The following is a 20617-nucleotide window of genomic DNA, read 5'->3' on the forward strand; positions in this document are numbered from 1 at the left end:
GAGGATGGAGGAGATAGATCCTCAGAGTCACCCCACGGCAGGGAGCTTTGACAAACAGAAGTCAGCGGTCCCACCCCAAGTTCTCCTCATTTGTATTTTCCAGTGTCAGCCAAGTCCCACGGCTTAATAAGCCTCAGATCATGGGCAGTCCTTTCGAGTGGAGTCTGATTTTCTGAGGCAGCTCTCTCCACAAGTGGCTTTGGAACTCCATTACTCAGCCCGCCCCACTGTGAGGAAGCTTGGCTAAGGCTGCAAGGCAGTTGGGGGTGATGGGACACAGGACGAGCCCTTCCTGGTGCCCCGGGCGGCCAGGTCCCCTTGTCTCCCCTGTGTCAGGGCTCCGGTGCTTCCTCGCCCTTCTCTTCTTACATCTACAGCAGGAGGCAGGGTCTTCTCGCCCCCCCGCCATAATACAACCTGCCACCAGGAGGCGCTGCTCTACAGAGCGGAGAGTGGGGAGCTTGGAGGAGAGAGCACGACCCCCTCCTGCTGCAGGATGTTGCCCTTGTTCGAGGCAGAGACAGGAGGCCTCAGACAGCTGTGACAGCCCTGGAGCTCTCCTACCACATCTGAGCCAGAGGGAAGACTTTGGAGAAGCAGAAGCCCAAAGACACTGCTGGGAGATTGGTCTGTGCTCTGGGAGAACCCTAGGTTGTGTTTCCCGTGTACAAGTCACGGATCTTCTGGAAGGTACCACCGCTCCCAGCCCCGCTTGGCTGAGGGCTGAGGGCCACAGGTTTTCGGGACTGTGCCTGTGGTTGGAGGCTGTGGACTCAAGTGCGTCTGGCCCGGGACTTTCACAGGGCTCAGGGCGGGCTGGGGGAAGGCCCAGCTGTGAACTATTATAAGGGGGTTTCACAGTCTAGGCCAGCACTTCTTCCTTTCACAGGCAAACGTGACATTCCTTTTCAGCACCTATACTCACCCGGTTCCATCAAGGCGGACCACACTTGTCCAACTTACAGCCCCAAAAGTCAGGGGAGAATAAAGCACAGTGGCTGATTTTAACATTTTTAAAATGGAAATGTGAGTCAGCACCTGACGGACCTCACAGATCCCTGCGACTAGCCCTGAAGGCTCAGGGTGGCCCCGGGCGCTCTCAGAGCAGGCCTGCTTCTCACAGCTGAGCCGCTCAGTGCTGGGGGCTGGTGTTGAGTGGGTGGGAACCAGCCAGGTTCCCTGTGGAGTCTCTGCAGGAGGCTCTGGGGGGTCTGGGGTAGATTCCCAGGAAAGAGACTTCTGTCATTTGCTTTCCTCCAAGGCAGCCTCAGAGTCTAGCTGGCAAGTGGTCACTTTCCTGCAGAAACATCCTGTCCTCCTGTTCTATCCGATAAGGAGGGCAGAATGAAGAGGTTGGGTGGAACCCTGGCCTTGGAGTCTGGAGACAAGGATTTTACTCTTGGCAAAGCACATTATATAGATAGGGATATTGTCCTCCGATTTTCCTTTCACTTCCTTAATTAATATGGTTATCAATACTATTATTGATGTATTGAACCCCTGCCATGTTCCAGGCACTGTGCTGAACACTTCACCGAACACTAGTTCATTAAATCCTCACAACCCTATGAAAGAGGTACTCTTATTCCTATATGCAGATGGGGAAACTGAGGCTTCAGGAGGTTGAGAAAGTTTTCCAAGGTCACCAAAAAGGATGATTTTGGACCCAGTCTGTTAATTATCCCCCTGGAGAGCACCATTGATCAAAATGGACCTGACCATGTTCCTCTTTGGACTGGTTACTTAGCAACAAACAGAAAAATTATTTAGCAATTGTTTAAAACCAATTCTAAGTTTCTTTGGATAGTTCATTTCATAAGACAGGTCTCACCTCTTTGGCTCCCACCCACCCCCACTATGGAAACACACGTTGTAAATTTTTATAACCCAAATACTAGTGTCCGCCACTTTCTGTGCTCTAGTCCCACTAGCTGCTCTTGGCCCTGCCACTCCTGGCTCCCTGGCCTTAGTGAGTTTGGGAAGCATCCCTCCAGTTCAACCTCAGCACCTTCCCTTGTACACACATTAGGTATGATTGCTCCTTCAGTTGAAGACATGGTAGCTATTGAGAGGCAAGGCATCTCTTGATGTGAGCCTTGAAGGACAGGTTGAATTGGGTAGGCAGAGAGAAGCTGGTAAGGCATATATTGTCTAAGGGTCTGAAGGTGGGGTATAAGGGGTATACAAGTCATAGAGTTGGGAATAGGCAGAACCCAGAGAGGGGAGAAGACTGGCCTGAGATAGAAAACCTTGCAAGGGAGGAGGGCAGGAGCCTGGATGGTGTGAAATGCTAGAGATGCATGGCTGGAATGGAGGGGGCAGGGCACCAGGCTTCAGATGCTTCTGGATGCAGATGCAGATTTTCAGGATGTACAACATGGAGCATCCCCAAGGTAACTGTATTGAGAGCCTGCGAGGCAGGTGAACGTGGATCCTCTACACCCTCTCCTGACTGAGTTCACCAGGGAACAAGCTTTGTAAACTCTTTGAGGGTAGGGGCTGTGATTATTTACTCTCATATCTTCAGAGCCTGGTGTTGAGGTTGGTGCTTTGTAGGCACTCAGGGACTTTCAAATGAATGAAGGGAGGGAGGGAGGAAAGAAGGATGGGTCCATGGTAGGATCTGATGATGGGATGGGAGGTCCAGGCAAAGGTCAACCAATCCCTCTCCTGGGTCAGCCCCCAGGGGCTCACCCTTCTTTGCATTTCTAGCTCTCATGAGGTCAGTGTGCACAGGAAAGCTCACTCCTCTAATCTCCTCTGATCCTACTGCACCAGAGAAACTAAGCCAGAATTCAACGAAGTCTCAGTCTAGATAAACAAAACAAAAGAAATAAGATTCGAGGAGAAGATCTCAAAGAAAAAGTTGCTGTGTTTGTCCAAGACCTTTGTCCCATCCATGTATCATCCCTCAAGTAAATGCTTCTTGTTCACTTGTTCATTAGATTTCAAGTGCAGTCCCTGGCCTATAAGTCCCTACAATTATAAGTTTCTCTTATCATTGCACATTCTTCATCAGGAGGATGCCGGAGGAGCTCAGCCAACAGTTCCTCATCAGTAGCAGATTATTCAGAACTTGGGCACTACACAGATGCCCTTGAGCTCTTTGAATACAGGTTGATTTTTAGAAAATACATTAAGACAGAACTTAAAAACAATAGATTGACTAATTATAGTCCAAAGACGAGTGTACCTCTAACCACAATTTTCATTTATTTTTAAATGTTTCCTTCATGGCCTTTCTTGTGGCTCCCCCTATGCAGTTTGTGTATTTGTTGAAAACTTTATGTGTTTTTAACATGGTTTTTGCCAAACTTGGTTTTTCTGAGACTGTCTTTTCTCATAGGCTCAGTTTTACCGTCCTATCTGCAGTCGGCTACTTTCGGTGGCAGAAGAGGCCACATCTGCTTCCTGTAGGCCCTCTGGGCAGAAGCATGCGGTGGTGTCTCTTCCTGATCTGGGCCCAGGGGCTGAGGCAGGCTCCCCTCGCCTCAGGTAAGGCCTGAAACCCAGCAGAGCAGCGGGGAGGAAAAACAAGGCTAAACTTGGTGTGGAGACTTGGGTGCTTGTGTAGGGAAGACTCCAAGAGCATGCCACAGCTGCTTGAGAGAAAGAAATTGCAGCTTTTAGGGTCCTGTGTACTCTCATGTAAGAAAGGACAATCTCTGAGAATGAGGTGCGGTTCTGTTTTTGGTGGCAGATGAAGGACTCTGTAGACTCTCGGGGTTGGGGGAGCCTGACTGGCCAGTACAAGGAGCAGGAGAAGAAGGAGGGCTGGGCAGGAGGCATTGCCAGTTTGCTTTCAGAAGCTCATTCCTGCTCCGGCTTCTTTTCTGTTGCCTTTCAGGAACTTTCCAGGAAAACATTATAAGTTCTCTGTGAATTGAAAATGTCTTTTTCACAGATTCCAGAGATTCTACCACTAGAGACCGATTTTTTGTTAAATTCATTTCTTCTATATTAAAAATCGGAGTCAACTATTTCTGAGGGAGGGGAACACAAATATTTAAAAACCGTGGTATAAAGTAGTTTTTATGTTGCTTTCTGAACTATCTGAGGATGGAGGTGTGCCCAGGGGTGCTGGGGAGAGGTTAAGTGCTGAGAGGGTGGTTCTGCCTGGGAGAAGCAGGGTTTCCTGCTGAGCTTCCTTTTCTATTGGATTTCTTGGCTTTCCTGAAGGTTTTTTCAGGCACTGCAAATGACAATCAGCCAAACAGCAAGGTTTTATTTCAAAGGATAATGCATCCAGCACAGAACTAGGCTGCGGCAAGAAACATAAAAACAAAACAAAATAAAACAAAAACAGAAGAGGTGGTGTCGGCTGACAAGGGCTTATATTCTAAGTGGGTAGACAAAATAGGCCTATGAAAATAACAAGCTAGCCATGAAGCTACACAGCAGAATATGCTGAGGGGGCAACGGCTAAGTTGTGTAGTCATAAGCCAGGCATTTAGTAAGGTGCTAATTGTACAATACAGGCAGTGAATGTGAAAGGAAAAGGGAGATTGAGATGGGCTGGGGTCTTCTAGGAGGCGGGGAGGGAGTTCAGCTTTGACAAGCCTTCCTGTGGGTGGGGCGTAAGGTGGGGCAGAAGTCGGCTCTGGAATCATAGGGCAGTGGGTGGGGAGGAGAGGGACTGGGCTGGGCTGGAGTAGAGATGTGTGGAGAAGGATGAGAAGACTGGAAAGACAACCTGAGGGGGACTGGGAGCCTTCAATAACAGGCATGGAGAGGAGCATCTGTTGAAATGCAAGGAACAGGAAATAATTACAGCCTCTATTGGGGAGCAACAGGATGGACTGGAGAAATTATCATTCCAAAACCCAGTTGTGGCCTCAAAGCCCCTTAGAGTTTTTCTAGGAAGGTTGAAGGCCAGCTGCTGACCCAGGACTCACATGTGCTTTGTCCTCTTCCCCAGGAATGATGACAGGCACAATAGAAACAACGGGGAACATTTCTGCAAAGAAAGGTGGCTCTGTTATCTTACAATGTCACCTCTCCTCCACCATGGCACAAGTGACCCAGGTCAACTGGGAGCAGCATGACCATTCGCTTCTGGCCATTCGCAATGCTGACTTGGGGTGGCACATCTCCCCAGCCTTCAAGGATCGAGTGGCCCCGGGTCCTGGCCTGGGCCTCACCCTCCAGTCGCTGACCATGAATGATACAGGGGAGTACTTCTGCACCTATCACACCTACCCTGATGGGACTTACACAGGGAGAATCTTCCTGGAGGTCCTAGAAAGCTCAGGTATTCCTGCTGGAGCAAGTTGGCGGATAAACCTCTCCCTCTAGCATAGAAAATGCAATCCCGAATCACTGCACAGCAAGACTTCTCAATTCGGGATCACATTTGAATCACCTGAGGTGATTTTAAATCCTACTGATGCCGAGGCCCCACCCAGACCAATTCAGTCAGAATCCCTAATAGCAGAGCTAAACAGGGGTAGGCTCTAAAAGCATTTCCAGGTGATTCTAACAGACAGCCAATACTGAGAACCACTGTTCTTACATAAGAAGCACATCTTACCTATATTTCCTAGGAAGACCAGTTGATGAGGTCATATGCAAAAGTTCTCATTTACTGATTTAGTATCAACTGTGCAAATTAGAATTAACCCCTAGGTATATAAAGATTAGAGCTGGTTAAAAACAAAGCACAGCCTGTGCTAAGTTTAATTGTACAATAATTTACATTTGTGTGGTACTTCCAAGTTTCCAAAATGCCCTCATATTCATTATCCACCTGCACATTTAAACCAATTCCCAGAGGTTAGAAAAGGATTCTTATCTGAGAGACAGTATAGCACCGTGGTTAAAAGCTCAGACTCTGACCCCAGTCTGGGTGCAAATCCTGGCTCTGCTGTTGCCCTCAGACAGGATTTCTTAGCTTCTCTGTGTATCAGTTTTCTCATCTGTGAAAGGAGGATGAATATAAGACCTTATGCGATGCTAATGTCGGATTAAATTCCCTACTACCCCTTTGCTTTCCATCTGCCCTCTTTCCTCCAGCGCTAACTGTATGGCTGTGGCTAACCAGGAGCTGTCCTGGCCCACTGTGACTGAGTCCCTCAAGGCAGGAGGAACATGTTCTGGGGAATTTGAATTCTGCAGGCACCACCCTTCTCTTATTATGGCTTGGATTCCTAAGCCACCTTTTAGCAACCCAAACCCTTAGTTAGAGGGACGAGATGTCAGGCTTCTGCCGCACCCTACTCCTTTGAAGACTCCCCTGGATACCTGAGTGCTGCCTGAGCTCCTGGGGCAGCCTGGAAACCCACCTTCAGCACGGCGTGCATGGGGGTGATGGTGTTCTTTTTCTCACGCTCTTCTGGGATCAGATCTTATTCATCTCTTCAAAACTCCCCTCCTGCATCTTCTTGCTTCCACTTACATGTTATCTCTCAATGAAATTCACTAGTTCTTGATTTCACTTATGCCACAAATATTTACTGAGTGTTCACTATGTGTCAGATGCTCAGAAAACAGCAAAGGATAAGACTCCAGAGCCTCATGTCATCCAGGGTTTCAAGCCTAGCTGGAAATAAGTGTATCTGGAAATAAGTGTTACAGGCTTAAGGGAAAAGGTTACATGCTTTTTTTCATTTTTGTAATTTAATGTTAACTTTAATTTTGAATTAAATATTTTTATTGATGGGATTTCATATTTGAAGTTCAATAAAAGAAAATATTCACTTTCTGAGTTTTTTTCTGGAACTACTATTTGTTTCATTTCATGATTACCAAAAATGATTTTGTCAAATAGAGGAAAGGAGTGTTAAAATGACCTGCTCTGGTGTCAAATATACAAGGTACACCACTGCTCAAAAGATCAGTCATTGATTTCATGATGGGCCAGATGGATACTCTGCTGTTGGGCTTAAGGCTCTAGTCCCATGGTTACACAAAGGGCCTGATCAAAACTTACCTCTCTGCGGTGAAGCTCAGGCTGCCCTGGGGAAATCAGCTTCACTTCCAGCTTCTGCCACTCATCTCTGTTTTGTCCTCCCTCTAGTGGCTGAGCACAGTGCCAGGTTCCAGATTCCATTGCTTGGAGCCATGGCCATGATGCTGGTGGTCATCTGCATAGCAGTCATCGTGGTGGTCGTGTTGGCTAGAAAGGTAATGGCTCTGGCTGCACATCTCAGTCATGGGCACCCCTACAGCTGCCACCCTGGTCCTTCAGGTTGTCTTTCCACCCAGAGAGAGACCCAGATGTGATCTTCCCCAGTGCTCTTTGTGCCTTTTTTTCCCTAGCACTTGTTCTGCCTATTAGTGCAGTTATTTATGCTCTTCCCTTGTCCCTCTTGTAGGGAGGGACCTCCTGGACAGCTGGACCTGTTTCCTACCCATCTTGCTATCATCTGTAACTCCTGGTTTCTGCTTATCCCTTCAGCCACTGCTCTGAGAGTTTAATTTATCTACTATGATTTTGATGCATTCTGGGCATCTATATGTGCTAGAGTTTTCTGCACATTTGCTCTTTTGATGTTTACAACTCTCTGGTAGTACTAGGCTACCCAGCATGTCTGTAGAATGAGAAATAAACACTCCAAAAATGTAGGGCTAGGCCAGGAGCTGTGGCTCACACCTGTAATTCCACCCCCTTGGAGACTGTGGCGGGAGGATCACTTAACTTCAGGAGTTTAAGGCTGCAGTAAGCTACGACTGCACTCCAGCGTGGGCAACAGAGCAAGACTCCATCTCTAAGAAAAAAAAAAAAAATTGGTGGTAAAGTGGGCATGGCAAGATCAGCAGGTTGTAAATCCTCTGTGTAGCTTAAGAGTGTATGTGGCTGAGAGTAATGAATGGGGAATTGAAAGATCTAGTTTCTAGTTTTGGCACTGAGTGTATGCTTTTAGAAAGTTACTTAATCTTCCAAGGTCTTCATTTCCTTATATATAAAATGGGGATTTGTCTTAGTCTATTTTCTGCTGCTGTAACAGAATACAATATATTGGGAAATTTATAAAGAAAAAAAGTTTATTTGGCTCGTGGTTCTGGAGGCTGGGAAGTCCAGGAGCATGGTGCATTTGGCAGGGTTCATCCCATGGCAGAAGGCATCATGTAATGAATGAGTGCATATGAGAGAGAGAGAGAAATGAGGCCAAGCTCATCCTTTTAATTAGGAACTTACTCCCATGATACCTAACCCACTCCTGAGATAATGGCGTTAATCCCTTCATGAGGGCAGATCCTTCATGGCCTAATCACCTCTTAAAAGCATTACCACTTAATACTATTACAATGGTAATTAAGTTTCCAACACATGGACTTTTGGGGGACACATTGAAACCATAGCCGTATTATAATTCGGCTTGCTCTATATCATAGAGTTGTGATCAATAAGTGGCATATTTCATGTAAAATCTTTATAAAAAATGAAGAATTATATCAGTGAAATTTGTGTCATCAGCTGCCGGTATTGATTGGGAGGAGTAAAAGAATTTCCACTCCTTGTTTTGTCTGATCTCTTGGGTCATTTAAGTCAGCTCAGCCCAGGTCACCTTAATTCAAGTCACCACATAAATATTTTGGGAAACACAAGTATGTAATTTCTACCTTTACCCTAGACCCACCTCCTGAGATCCTAACCCACTTTTCCTCCAACTCTAATTCCATTCAATTAACAACTCAATTCTGCAGCCTGGTTGAACTGCAGTGGTTGAGATATATGGCTGGTGCTATTGGGAAGGTCAATGATCTATAATATTTTCATTTATGTGTAGGCTATCACAGTAGACATAATGAGGAAATGAACCCTCTAGGGGAAGGTGAGGACAAGAGAAATGATTAAATGGAGGGAGGAGGTGAAGAAGATGAAAGTTGATCTCTTAGCTGGGAATGGAGCTGCTATGGTGGTTGGTGAACAGGTTCTCTGCTGTTAGCAGTGTCCTGATAGTCTGGAATAAAAGAATCAAAGGCCCTTTAGAAGGAGCTGAACAACTTTTTCTGTTGAAGATTCAAGACTGGTTAATTTTCATTCTGGGCACCTGGACTAACTTTGGTCATCTGGAGGGTGGAGAAAGAGAAAAAGGTGAAGAGATCTATTAAGTCCTGTTGCCCCCCTTCTACAGTGTTTGATTTCCCAGCCCCCTCTAACATTTCCACTGCTTACTGTGTAGTACAGGTCCTCTCTGCATCTTTCCTGTACTTTGGCTATAGTTGCCAGTCTTCTCTCTGTCTCTCCTTGCTCAAAGCATTTTATACTTGCATTATTCAGGGTTCCAGCAGGGAACACGTAGTACTCTCAAACTGGGTTGTTTGAAGACAGTTTAATAATAGAATTTCCAGAAGTCTACTAGGATGTAAGGACACCACAAGGAGGAGTAGCAAGGTGTTGTGACCATTCCTAGTTCTTCAAAGGGGACGAAGTGGGAGGGGCTAATTATTGGAGCCTGGAAGAAGAGAGTTATGTGGAGGGGTCTCCTTCAGAAGTGCCGTAGTCTTTGCTGGAGGGTCACAACCAGTCCAAGGTCACCCTTCTGAGAGAACAAAGGGAACAACATACCCTCATCTCGTTCCTCTCTCCATTCCCCTACTGTTGCTCTGCATTGGCTGACCTCAAACTTAGGTTGGAGGACAAGGGGACTCATTGATATAGTACATTTAGTACAGTCTTCATAGGGCACAGAATAGGGTGGAGAAGGTTAGAGAGTAGAGCCAAGAGGCAAATGGATGGTATCCATACCAGCAGTGCTCATAGACATGAAAGCTGGACAAAGGATCTTGACTTTCCATGGGATTGGCTGGCTTCAGCCTTCTCTCTTGTTGTCTTGATCTCTTTTGATTATGTATGTAAGCAATACCCTTCTTGGCTGCCCAGCTGTATATCTCCTGGGCACACCGTGCTCTATTAACCATTTTAATATCCCCACGGATCAGGCTTTCTTGGCTCCCATTGCAGTAATTACATCCATTTTGTTTCTTAAGTGCTGCTACCTGTCCTATACTATTTTGGGATCTCCTCATCCTCATTGCTACTAGGGATCCAGTTCTGTAAAAGCATCTCCTACTTTAGCCCTAGCCTATAAAGGAGAGATACCACCAAACTTCTCAATGATGCTGGAGCTCCCCTAGCACATGCTTTTACAGCTTAGTAAAAGGGACATTCTTTTTCTTTTTCCTTTTCCTTTTCCCCCTTATTGTTGTTATTATCTTAAGGGATGTTCTCTGGATCTTCCCTAGAAGAGCCAACATAATCAGCTACTGGATTTTGGAAATTATTCAGTACAGGGATTGGCAAAGTGTCTCTGTAAAGGGACAGATAGTATATCTTTTTGGGTCTGTAGGTCATATGGTCTCTGTTGCAACAATTCAACTCTGCCATTGTAGTGTGAAAGTGTGATAGATTATATATAAATGAATGAATATGGCTTTGTTTCAACAAACCTTTATTTATAAACACTAAAATGTTAATTTCATATAATTTTATGTGTAACAAAATATTAGTTTGTCATTCTATAAATTTTTATTTTTAAATTTTTTTATTTCAATAGGTTTTTTGGGGAATAAATCCTTTAGTGGTGATTTCTGAGATTTTGGTGCACCCATCACCCGAACAGTGTACACTGTATCCAGTGTGTAGTCCTTTATCCCTCACCCTTCTCCCACTCTTTCCCCTGAGTCCCCGAAGTCCATTGGTCCATTGTATTATTCTTTTTTTTTTTTTTTTTTTTTTGAGACGGAGTCTCGCTCTGTTGCCCAGGCTGGAGTGCAGTGGCCAGATCTCAGCTCACTGCAAGCTCCGCCTCCCAGGTTCACGCCATTCTCCTGCCTCAGCCTCCCGAGCAGCTGGGACTACAGGCGCCCGCCACCTCGCCCAGCTAGTTTTTTGTATTTTTTAGTAGAGATGGGGTTTCACCGGGTTAGCCAGGATGGTCTCGATCTCCTGACCTCGTGATCCGCCTGCCTCAGCCTCCCAAAGTGCTGGGATTACAGGCTTGAGCCACCGCGCCCGGCCATTGTATCATTCTTATGCCTTTGCGTCCTCATAGTTTAGCTCCCACTTATGAGTGAGAACATATGATGTTTGGTTTTTCATTCCTGAGTTACTTCACTTATAGCAGTGGTTTCTAATTCCATCCAGGCTTCTGCAAATGCCATTATTTTGTTCCTTTTATGGCTGAGTAGTATTCCATGGGGTGTGTGTGTGTGTGTGTGTGTGTGTGTATGTGTGTATGTGTGTATATATGAATATATATACATATATATTCATACACATACACACACGCACACACTACAATTTATCCACTCGTTGATTGATGAGCATTTGGGCTGGTTCCATATTTTTGCAATTGCAAATTGTGCTGCTTTTTGTATAATGACTTCTTTTCCTCTGGGTAGATACCCAGTAGTGGCATTACTGGATTCAATGGTAGTTCTACTTCTAGTTCTTTAAAGAATCTCCACACTGTTTTCCATAGTCGTTGTACTAGTTTACATTCCCACAAGCAGTGTAAAAGTGTTCCCCTTTCACCACATCCATGCCAACATCTGTTATTTTTTTATTTTTTGATTGAGGCCATTCTTACAAGAGTAAGGTGGTATTGCGTTTTGATTTGCATTTCCCTGACAATTAGTGATGTTGAACATTTTTGCATATGTTTATTGGCCATTTATATATCCTTTTCTGAGAAATGTCTGTTTATGTCCTTAGCTCACTTTTTGATGGGATTTTTTTTAGTTGATTTGTTTGAGTTCCTTGTAGATTCTGGATATCAGTCCTTTGTTGGATATATAGTTTACAAATATTTTCTCCCACTCTGTGGGCTGTCTGTTTACTCTGCTGATTATTTCTTTTGTTGTGCAGAAGATATTACTTTTAAAAACTTTTTTTGCTTTAAAAAAACACTTTTTTGTTCAAGGGCTGTACAAAAACCATCAGTGGGCCATATTTGACCCACAAAACTGAGTTTGCCAATTTCTGATTTATTAGGTTTATTCTAGCATTCTTGCTTCTCTGAGCCTTTTGTTTCCCTTTTCCATAGTTTGCCAAAGCAGTATTGTCATCTCTATTGACAGCAGTATGTCAGAATCATCTCCTGGGCCCTTGTGAGGGTGTTAAATATTGAGTGTTCCAATATTGATACATTATCCCTCATCCAGTCTTATGTTCTATCTTACACCACAATCCATCACCTTCAGAATTCATGCCTAGGCATCTTCTCCGAGTCCCTGCCAGCATATGTTAGCCAGGTCCTTTAGTATATAACCTTTCTCTTTTCTTAGCAGACCCAGCACTTCCTCCACTAGCGTGGGCTGAGATTTTACCCTAATTACAGGTCTGATGTCCAGTAGGGGAGGTAGAGGCAGGGCCCAGCAGGGATTTTCTTCCATCAAGGGGAAGTGGGCCACTTTTGCAGCCCAGATGGTATAAGAGAAGCAGGTGGTTCATGGCTCTCAAATGCATCTTTGCAGAGATCCTCATTCCAAGTTTCAGGAGACTTCTCCTCTACTATCAAGATGCTAGCTTTGGCACAGAAAATTTACCTCGGCTTAGAATCCAGCCGTCTTTAAAGTCCTGCCCTTCTTACAATTAGCTTACGTACCATACCTGGTCTTCAGCTGTGGAGAGATGAGTGTCTCTTAAATGCTGCCAAGGAGGAGCTTTAACTCTCACACTTTGAGTTGCTGATAGGTCTGAGGCTGTCATTTTCTCACTTTAGTCCATCAGTGCAATTTAGCAAAAGTCAATTTTGAGTCCTAATAGTAACTATTTACCCTATACTGTTTACCCAATTCCAGAGTTCTAACAGTAACTATTTACCCTATGCATCTCAAATATTAGAGTCATTGTACCAGCTCATAGTTCCCATCCATCTGTGTCCCTCTCATTTCATCACCAGTCATGGGGTTTGTGTTGCCATCTAGCAGGCGAGTGATCCCATTCCGCAATCCTGTTCTTACAGGCTGCCTCCTAGGACTGTTCCCAGCAGCAACTGTTTTAGATCAGGTCCCTGGAAATAGAGCCTGACATGCAAATTCTGGTGAGAGTGACTTATTGGGACAGCTCTGAGATGAAAGGAAGTGAAGGAAGCAGTATAGGGAGGGCTAAGGGAAGAAAGCTCAGCATGGATATGGTCTCAGCTGGAGACTTGGCTGAAGCAAGAATTGTACACAGAGTTGGTTGAACCTTTAGGCAGAGAGCTGGCCTTTTCAAAATCCACCTAGGCCAGTCATTACCTCTGGCTGCTCACCAGGGAGGGCCCAAGAACAATTCTGTAGAGAAGGAGCTGCTGTGAGCTCACAGCCTATAGTCCAAGCATCTGGAAAATGGGAGTGCTGGTCAGGTAAAGAGATCTGAGCAGGAACTGTACATTAGTTATGGATCTCCGGAGGGGCAGAACCAATAGGAGAGATGGATGGATGGATGGATAGATTAGATAGATAGATAGATAGATAGACAGACAGACAGACAGACAGACAGACAGACAGATAGATAGATAGATAGATAGATAGATAGATAGATAGATAGATGAGGAGGGATTTATTAGGAGAATTTGTTCGTGTGATTGTAAAGGCTGAGAAGTCTCACCACAGGCTGTCTGCAAGCGGGAGACCTTGGGATGCTGGTAGCATGGCTCAGTTCAAGTCCAACAGCCTCAGAACCACCAAGGCTATTGGTGTAATTCTCAGTCCACGGCTAAAGACCTGAAAACACAGGGTCAGGGGCACTGTTTTAAGTCCTGGAGTCCGAAAGCCAGGCAGCCTGGGGTCCTGATGTCCAAGGACAGGAGGAGAAGAGTGTGTCCCAACTCCAAAGAGAGAAAGACCACTTTTGCCTCTCTTCTGTTTTGGGAGAGGCAGGCCCCCAGGTGACTGGATAGTGCCTGGCTACATTTAGGGTGGCTCTTACCCACGCACTTCACTCAGACTGACATGCCAATCTCCTTTGGAAACACCCTCACAGACACACCCCAAATGGGCTTTACCAGCTCTCTCAGGTCCCTTAATCCGGTTAAGCTGATACCTCAAATTACCTATGACAGGCACAACAGCATTTGCTGCAGACCTTGAGAGCCCGTAGACTGTGTTATTTAGGAGCATGGTCTTTGGAATCAGGCAGTCCTAGGTTTGAGTCCTGACTCAACCTCTTGAGTAGCTATACTACCTAACTTTGATGAAGCTCAGTTTTCTTATCTGTAAAATGCTGATAATTATGGCATTACCTTCATAAGGTCATGAGAAAACTTCAGTCAAATAATAATGTAAGGCATTTAGCATCTTTCCTAGCATGTAAGCTGGAAAGTGAGTGGGACCATCAGAAGGGATGTTTTTGGGATCATCACAAGGGATGTTTTGGAGATCGTCACAGTTTCTTGTGGGGTGTGTAGTGGAATTATGGATTTTCTTCTCGGAAGAATGTCCCTTTAGGCAAAATTTTCTATCCAATTTACAAATCTCCTGAAATCCAGCTGTGCATCTCAGGTTAAGCACCCTCCTATACACAGTGGGAGCCATTGAAGAGTTTTAGGCAGAAATATGGACTAACCCAACTGTTGGTTTTGAGAATCACTCCGCTGGTGACCATGCGGAGTTGGACTAGAAGTAAGAGGGAGTCCAGAGACAGTGAGGAGGAAGCCCAGGTGAGAGAGAAGACATGGATATAGAGATGGAAAAGAGGGAGTAGATTTCAGAACTGCCTGGGATTAAAATTGGATAAGGTTTTATAGATAAATCGAGTTGAACATTAGCCTCCATATTTCTGATCAGCTGGTGCCATAAACCAGGGCAGTGAATATAGGAGCAGGAGTGGTTTGTTGGGGCAGGAATGTGATGGTTTCTTTTGAGACAAGTTGAGTCTGAGCTTGCTGTGGGTCATGAGGTGATGATGCCCAGTGAACAGGTGGACACCTGCGTCTGGAGCTCAGGGCAGAAGCCTGGGCCAGTTTAGATAGAGATTTGGGCATCTTCAGGGACAGATGGTGGTTGTAGATATAAGAAAGTAGATACTCATGAAGTAACTCAGAGAGCATGTTTAGTGTGAGAGAAAGCAGAGAGCAGAACCCTAGGGGAACCCCATGGTTTCGGGAGCTGATGTGCAAAGAGAAAAGGGGCAGGCCTGGCTGAAGACGAAGGTGGGGGTTTAAAGGAGGAGAAGAGAATCAGGAGAGAGTGATGCCATAGGAGCCAGAGAAAGAAAGCATTTCAGAAAGGAAGAGGTCAACAGAGTCAAGTGCAGTAAAGAGCAAAAGAAAATAGAGAACGGAAAGCTGCTTCACTAAGCTTAGTGAACAGGAAGTAACAAGGTGTGTGGCACGTGGTATATGTAGTAAGTGCAGTTTCCATGGGCTAGTTAGCATTGAAATCTAGCTGTAATGCGGTTGAGAAATTACAAGGGTTAAGGAACTGGTGTTGGTAAGAACACAAGTTTGCCAGTGTGCATGTGTGTAAGAAAGGATGAGAGAGATCACATTAACTCTCAATATATGTCATACTGGGGAGTAACTTTTGAATAACATCGCCACATACTCACTTTGTAGTTTGTTGCTTTTAGAAGAAATCCCTCAGAATCCATTCTGTGGAAAGTGGCCTCCGGAGAAAATCAACTGGACAGGAAGAACAGATTCCCAGTGCTCCCTCACCCCCAGGAAGCTGTGTCCAGGCAGAAGCTGCACCTGCTGGGCTCTGTGGAGAGCAGCAGGGAGATGACTGTGCCGAGCTGCATGACTACTTCAATGTCCTGAGTTACAGAAGCCTGGGGAGCTGCAGCTTCTTCACAGAGACTGGTTAGCAAACAGAGGCATGTTCTGGAAGATACACTTTTGTCTTGACTATTATAGATGTCTTGACTAATATATAAACAGCTGTATTCGCCATCAGTGTGCGCGCGCATGTGTGTTCAGTTGAGTGAATAAATGTCATCCTCTTCTCTATCTTCATTTCCTTGGCCTTTTTGTTCTATTCCATTATGCATTATGGCAGGCCTAGGGTGAGTAACATGGATCTTGATAATAAATGCAAAATTGAAAAAATATCTTGACCTGATTTTAAATCTGGCAGTTTGAGCAGATCCTATGTCTCTGAGAGACACATTCCTCTTAATGGCATTGGCCAGCATTTTGGGCTACAAGGTTTTGTGGTTGATGATGAGGATGGCATGACTGCAGAGCCATCCTCATCTCATTTTTTTCACTGTCATTTTCAGTAACATTTGCTCATTCAAAGGCATGTCATAAATAAGTCCTGTTATCAGCCTCTATGGGGAGATTTGAGAGTGACTAAATCTTGGTATCTGCCCTCAAGAACCCACAGTTAAACGGGGAGACAACATTGTCATGAAAAGGTATTATAGTAAGGAGAGAAGGAGACATACACAGGCCTTCAGGAAGAGATGACAGTTTGGGGTGAGGTAGTTGGCATAGGCTTTTCTGTGCTGAAGTGGCCTGGGAGCACCAAGGGGATGTGGAGGCTGGTCTGGGAGGAGCAGGAGTTTTGTCTAGGGAACTTGTAGGAACTTCTTGGAGCTGAAAGTCCCACAAAGAAGGCCCTGGCACCAAGGGAGTCAGCAAACTTCAGATTTTATTCTCTGGGCAGGCATTTCAAGTTTCCTTTCGCTGTGATGTACTCATGCATTAGACGGCCTGATACAGAGCACGCTAGGCTCTTCCGGCCATGCGTGCTGGGGAAGCCCCAGGAAACGCACATCCCCACACAGGGAACCAAGTCTTAGCATTTGGGCCTTGATCTACCTTTTCTGCATCAATACACCCTTGAGCCTTTGAAAAAGGAATGTTTCCCACTAAAAAGAAAATGCGGATTTTTAAAATAGAGACTCTTCCTAGAGGAGAAACGGGGGCTGGGGTGATAGAGGGTTTAAAAAATAAATACCCTCAAACTAACTTATTCAAACCCTTTTATTCACACCCTGATGTCTTTGTGCTGGGGTTGGGGTAACTGAACTGCTTATTTCTGTTTAACTGCATTCAGGCTGGATCTTAGAAGACTTTTATCCTTCCACCATCTCTCTCAGAGGAATGAGCAAGGAGATTGGATTTACTGGTGACTGATTTTATTTCATGAGCCCAGGAACTGAAAGAGAATGTGAAGCAAGGCTGTGTTTTGCCCATGGTTAAAAATAAAGCATTGCCCTGCTTCCTAAGACTTAGACTGGGGTTGACAATTGTCTTAGCAACAAGACAATTCAACTCCTATTTCTCCTTGGATTTTTTTAATTATTATTTTTTCACTTTTCTACCAAATGGGTTACGTAGTTAGGAAGAATGAACTGAAATCTGTCCAGAGCTCCAAGTCCTTTGGAAGAAAGATAGATGAATGTAAAAATGTTGTTTGTTTGCTGTGGCAGTTTACAGCATTTTTCTTGCAAAATTAGTGCAAATCTGTTGGAAATAGAACACAATTCACAAATTGGAAGTGAACTAAAATGTAATCACGAAAAGGGAGTAGTATTTTGATTTGGAGGAGGTGTATATTCGTCAGAGGTTGGACTGAGAGTTAGGTGTTATTTAACATAATTATGGTAATTGGGAAACATTTATAAATACCATTAGGATGGTGATAAAATACAAAAGGGCCTATAGATGTTAGAAATGGGTCAGGTTACTAAAATGGGATTCAATTTGAAAAAAATTTTTTTAAAATAGAACTCACTGAACTAGATTCTCCTCTGAGGACCAGAGAAGACCATCTCATAGCTGGATTCCTGGAGACATGCGCTGTCCACACGTAGCCACTTTCCACGTGTGGCCATCAACCACTTAAGATGGGGTTAGTTTAAATCAAGATGTGCTATTGTAATTGGTATAAGTATAAAATCACACTAGATTTTGTAGATTTAATATGAATAATAAGAATACCATTTCAGTAATTTTGGTATATTGTGTGTCAAAAATGATATTTGAATGTATCAGGTGAAATAAAATATTAACATTAATTTCATGTTTCGTTTTATCTTTTTAACGTGGCTACTGGAAAGTCTAAAATTGCGTATGTGGCTCTCACATTTCTATGGGACTGTGCCACTCTAGTAGCTAAACCCAAGCCAAGCTGATACCCAGGGAGGGTGTCTATCTATGTCTATTGGTTTCCATTTCTTTTTCTTTCATTCAAAATAGTGTTTGAGGAAGATTTTCCTGCTTATGATGTCTTTTGGGAAATATGTAGGGAAGCATCACAGAGAAGATTGAGGAAGGGGAACACTCAGTGCTGACAGGAAGCGATGCCAGGCTTTTCCGGGTCCCCTCGTGGATTCCCTAACAGGAGGAGCGAATAGACAAATCTATGAATGAGCATTCAAGGAGGAATACATTACTGATTCCCTGACCACATTCTGAGCCTGGGCATACAAGTCTGATCCGTAATCCTGAGAATTATACTAAAAAAATGTGAGAAACTTTGAGTCATGGAGCTTTGAGACAGTTGGTCTTCATGAGTGAACAGGACTTCACTATGCAGTTTTTGTCATGCCTTTTCCCTTCTCACCCCTGTGAGCCCTGGAAGTGAGTCGTCATACACTCAGGTTCATTCAGATTCCATCAGTGCTGAGCTGGACAGGCAGGAAGGCTGGGTGTGCTGTCCGCCAATGACAGCATTCTGGTGGGCACACCATACCCCACAGAGAGGGGGCAATGGGCAGTGTGGTTGTGGCTGTTATCTGTGGGGTGTGAGTTTTGTTTAGTCTCTTCTTTCAGGTGCTGCTTCATGGCTGTAACTGGTAGTTTCCCACACCTACTCCAAGTCACACCTGTCAAGAGGTACAGGGGGGCTTTTTGTATGAAAAGAACCTGAGCTTTCTGGAAGTCACAATGGTATACTCAATGTTTGAGATAATTTATTTGCATAAGGTAGCGTAGGACAATGCTATCCAATAGAACTTTCCGCAATTATGGAAATGCTCTCTGTCTGTCCCATCCAGTGTGGTAGTCACTAGCTGCATGCGGCTGTTGAGCACTTGAAATTTGGCTAATGTGACAAAGAAACTGAATTTTAAATTGTATTTTAATTAACAAATTTAAATGTAAATAGCAACATGTGACTGGTAGCTAGTATATTGGACATCACAATTCTAGTAACTGCCTTGCATATAGAGAAAACACAGAGAGCTGTGTTTATAGGCCATTGGATGGCTCTCCAGTTGTTATGCATTTGAAATGGCTACCACCAGGAAGAAACTTGAAGGTTCTCCTCTATTCTCCTGTATCCATCCTCTGATCAAGACAAACCATGAGGTCAAAGCAGGCTATACATTTATTTATTTCAGGTTTTTTTCCATTAAAAAAATCGGAGGTGGCCAGGCTCAGTGGCTCACGCCTGTAACCCCAGCACTTTGGGAGGCCGAGGCGGGCAGATCACGAGGTCAGGAGATCGAGACCATCCCGGCTAACACAGTGAAACCCGTCTCTACTAAGAACACAAAAAATTAGCCGGGCGTGGTGGCGGGCACCTGTAGTCCCAGCTACTCGGGAGGCTGAGGCAGGAGAATGGCATGAATCCGGGAGGCAGAGCTTGCAGTGAGCCGAGATTGCACCACTGCACTGCACTGCAGTCTGGGTGACAGAGACTCCGTCTCAAAAAAAAAAAAAAACAAAACTCGGAGGTAGCTAAGTGGCCCTAAGTGGCCCAGTTCACTTAAATAGGGCCAAAACTGTCAAGAAGTTTACGACTCATAGGGATTATGTAGAAATAGATTTTCATCACAGGACTTACCTTGGACTATATTCATTCTGACTTTGTGTAGGCTGTGAAGAGCACCTTCTCTGGGACTAAAACTCTGATGGACTTCACAGAAATTTAAAAAAAAAAAGTAATTATGGAGTGTAGTGGACTGGGAATTGAGAAACTTGGTCCAAGTGCTGAGCTCTGCAATTAGTTTCATGACTTTGGATAAGCCACTTAACCTAGCAAAGACTCACAAATATTTCCTCATTTGTAAAATGGTAACATACTATCTTTCTAAGATTCTTAAGAAGATGAGGCAGGAATGTGGCTGACTGCTTTGTGAGCTGCAAGATGCTGGGTTAATATTATTGTGTTCTGCCCCAGGAGCATGTGCACCAGGCAGTGCTAATGATGCCACAGAAGTTTTCATGGAGGCAACAAAACTGGCTGGGAGCAACCGAGGTATCTGAAATTATCTATCAATGTTCTTAAAAACTGAGATACGAGGAAAGCTGAGAGTAGCAGATACAGCCTTGGGGTCCACAAGTTCTCTGTAAGCATTTAAACATTGTGTGTTTTAAGTGAAATGATAATCTTTAAAGAAGTCAAATATATCTGGATATTGATAGCCTTCTTATAACAGAGTGTTGTCATTGGTTTTAGCCTCTATGTTTGTCTTTATAATCAAGTTTATTTAAAGGCACAGAAGCTTAATTTATAAATGATTCATTTACTCCCAGATGGGCGGAGCAGTGGAAGACTTTGCAGTAGTTGAACTAATAGGAAAGTGAAGTGATAATTTACTTTGCACACTGTAGTGTAGGCATGTTGTATTCAGAAGGATGTGTGCAGTACACTTAACTCTGTGAGCCACGACTTAGATTCAGCAAAGCATCATCCTATGCACTCATTGTTATTGTAGACATTATTAATTCTATAGTTTTACTTGTATTTAATTAGTAACTTTTAGTTTTATAATTCTACAAGGGGTATAAGC

General features: G+C 44.3%; 1 protein-coding gene across 2 annotated transcripts; it reads left to right on the forward strand.

Annotated features, from left to right (window-relative positions):
* The first annotated feature begins 502 nt into the window (after positions 1-502).
* On the forward strand, positions 503-16844 carry TIGIT (T cell immunoreceptor with Ig and ITIM domains). 2 transcript variants are annotated; one of them, XM_025376801.1, is made up of 5 exons: positions 503-690; positions 3373-3495; positions 4919-5251; positions 7016-7122; positions 15500-16844. In XM_025376801.1, exons 2-5 carry the CDS (start codon positions 3435-3437, stop codon positions 15734-15736), a joined length of 738 nt encoding a protein of 245 aa, XP_025232586.1. In that variant the 5' UTR covers positions 503-690; positions 3373-3434; the 3' UTR covers positions 15737-16844. The 2 variants fall into 2 exon arrangements, with proteins under 2 accessions (XP_025232586.1, XP_025232587.1); XM_025376802.1 differs by lacking the exons at positions 503-690; positions 3373-3495 and adding an exon at positions 4363-4429 and having other exon boundaries at positions 15500-16001.
* Positions 16845-20617: the final 3773 nt, after the last annotated feature.

This window comes from Theropithecus gelada, chromosome 2 (genome assembly GCF_003255815.1).
Source record: "Theropithecus gelada isolate Dixy chromosome 2, Tgel_1.0, whole genome shotgun sequence".
Taxonomy (NCBI): Eukaryota; Metazoa; Chordata; class Mammalia; order Primates; family Cercopithecidae; genus Theropithecus; species Theropithecus gelada.

What these genes read in the sequence shown, in the direction of transcription:
- TIGIT (XM_025376801.1), top strand. Translation starts at nt 3,435, where the DNA reads ATGCGGTGGTGTCTCTTCCTGATCTGGGCCCAGGGGCTGAGGCAGGCT. An exon ending in GCAGGCTCCCCTCGCCTCAG is followed by an intron (nt 3,496 to 4,918) that starts GTAAGGCCTGAA and finishes CCTCTTCCCCAG; the next exon opens with GAATGATGACAGGCACAATA. An exon ending in TGGTCGTGTTGGCTAGAAAG is followed by an intron (nt 7,123 to 15,499) that starts GTAATGGCTCTG and finishes TGTTGCTTTTAG; the next exon opens with AAGAAATCCCTCAGAATCCA.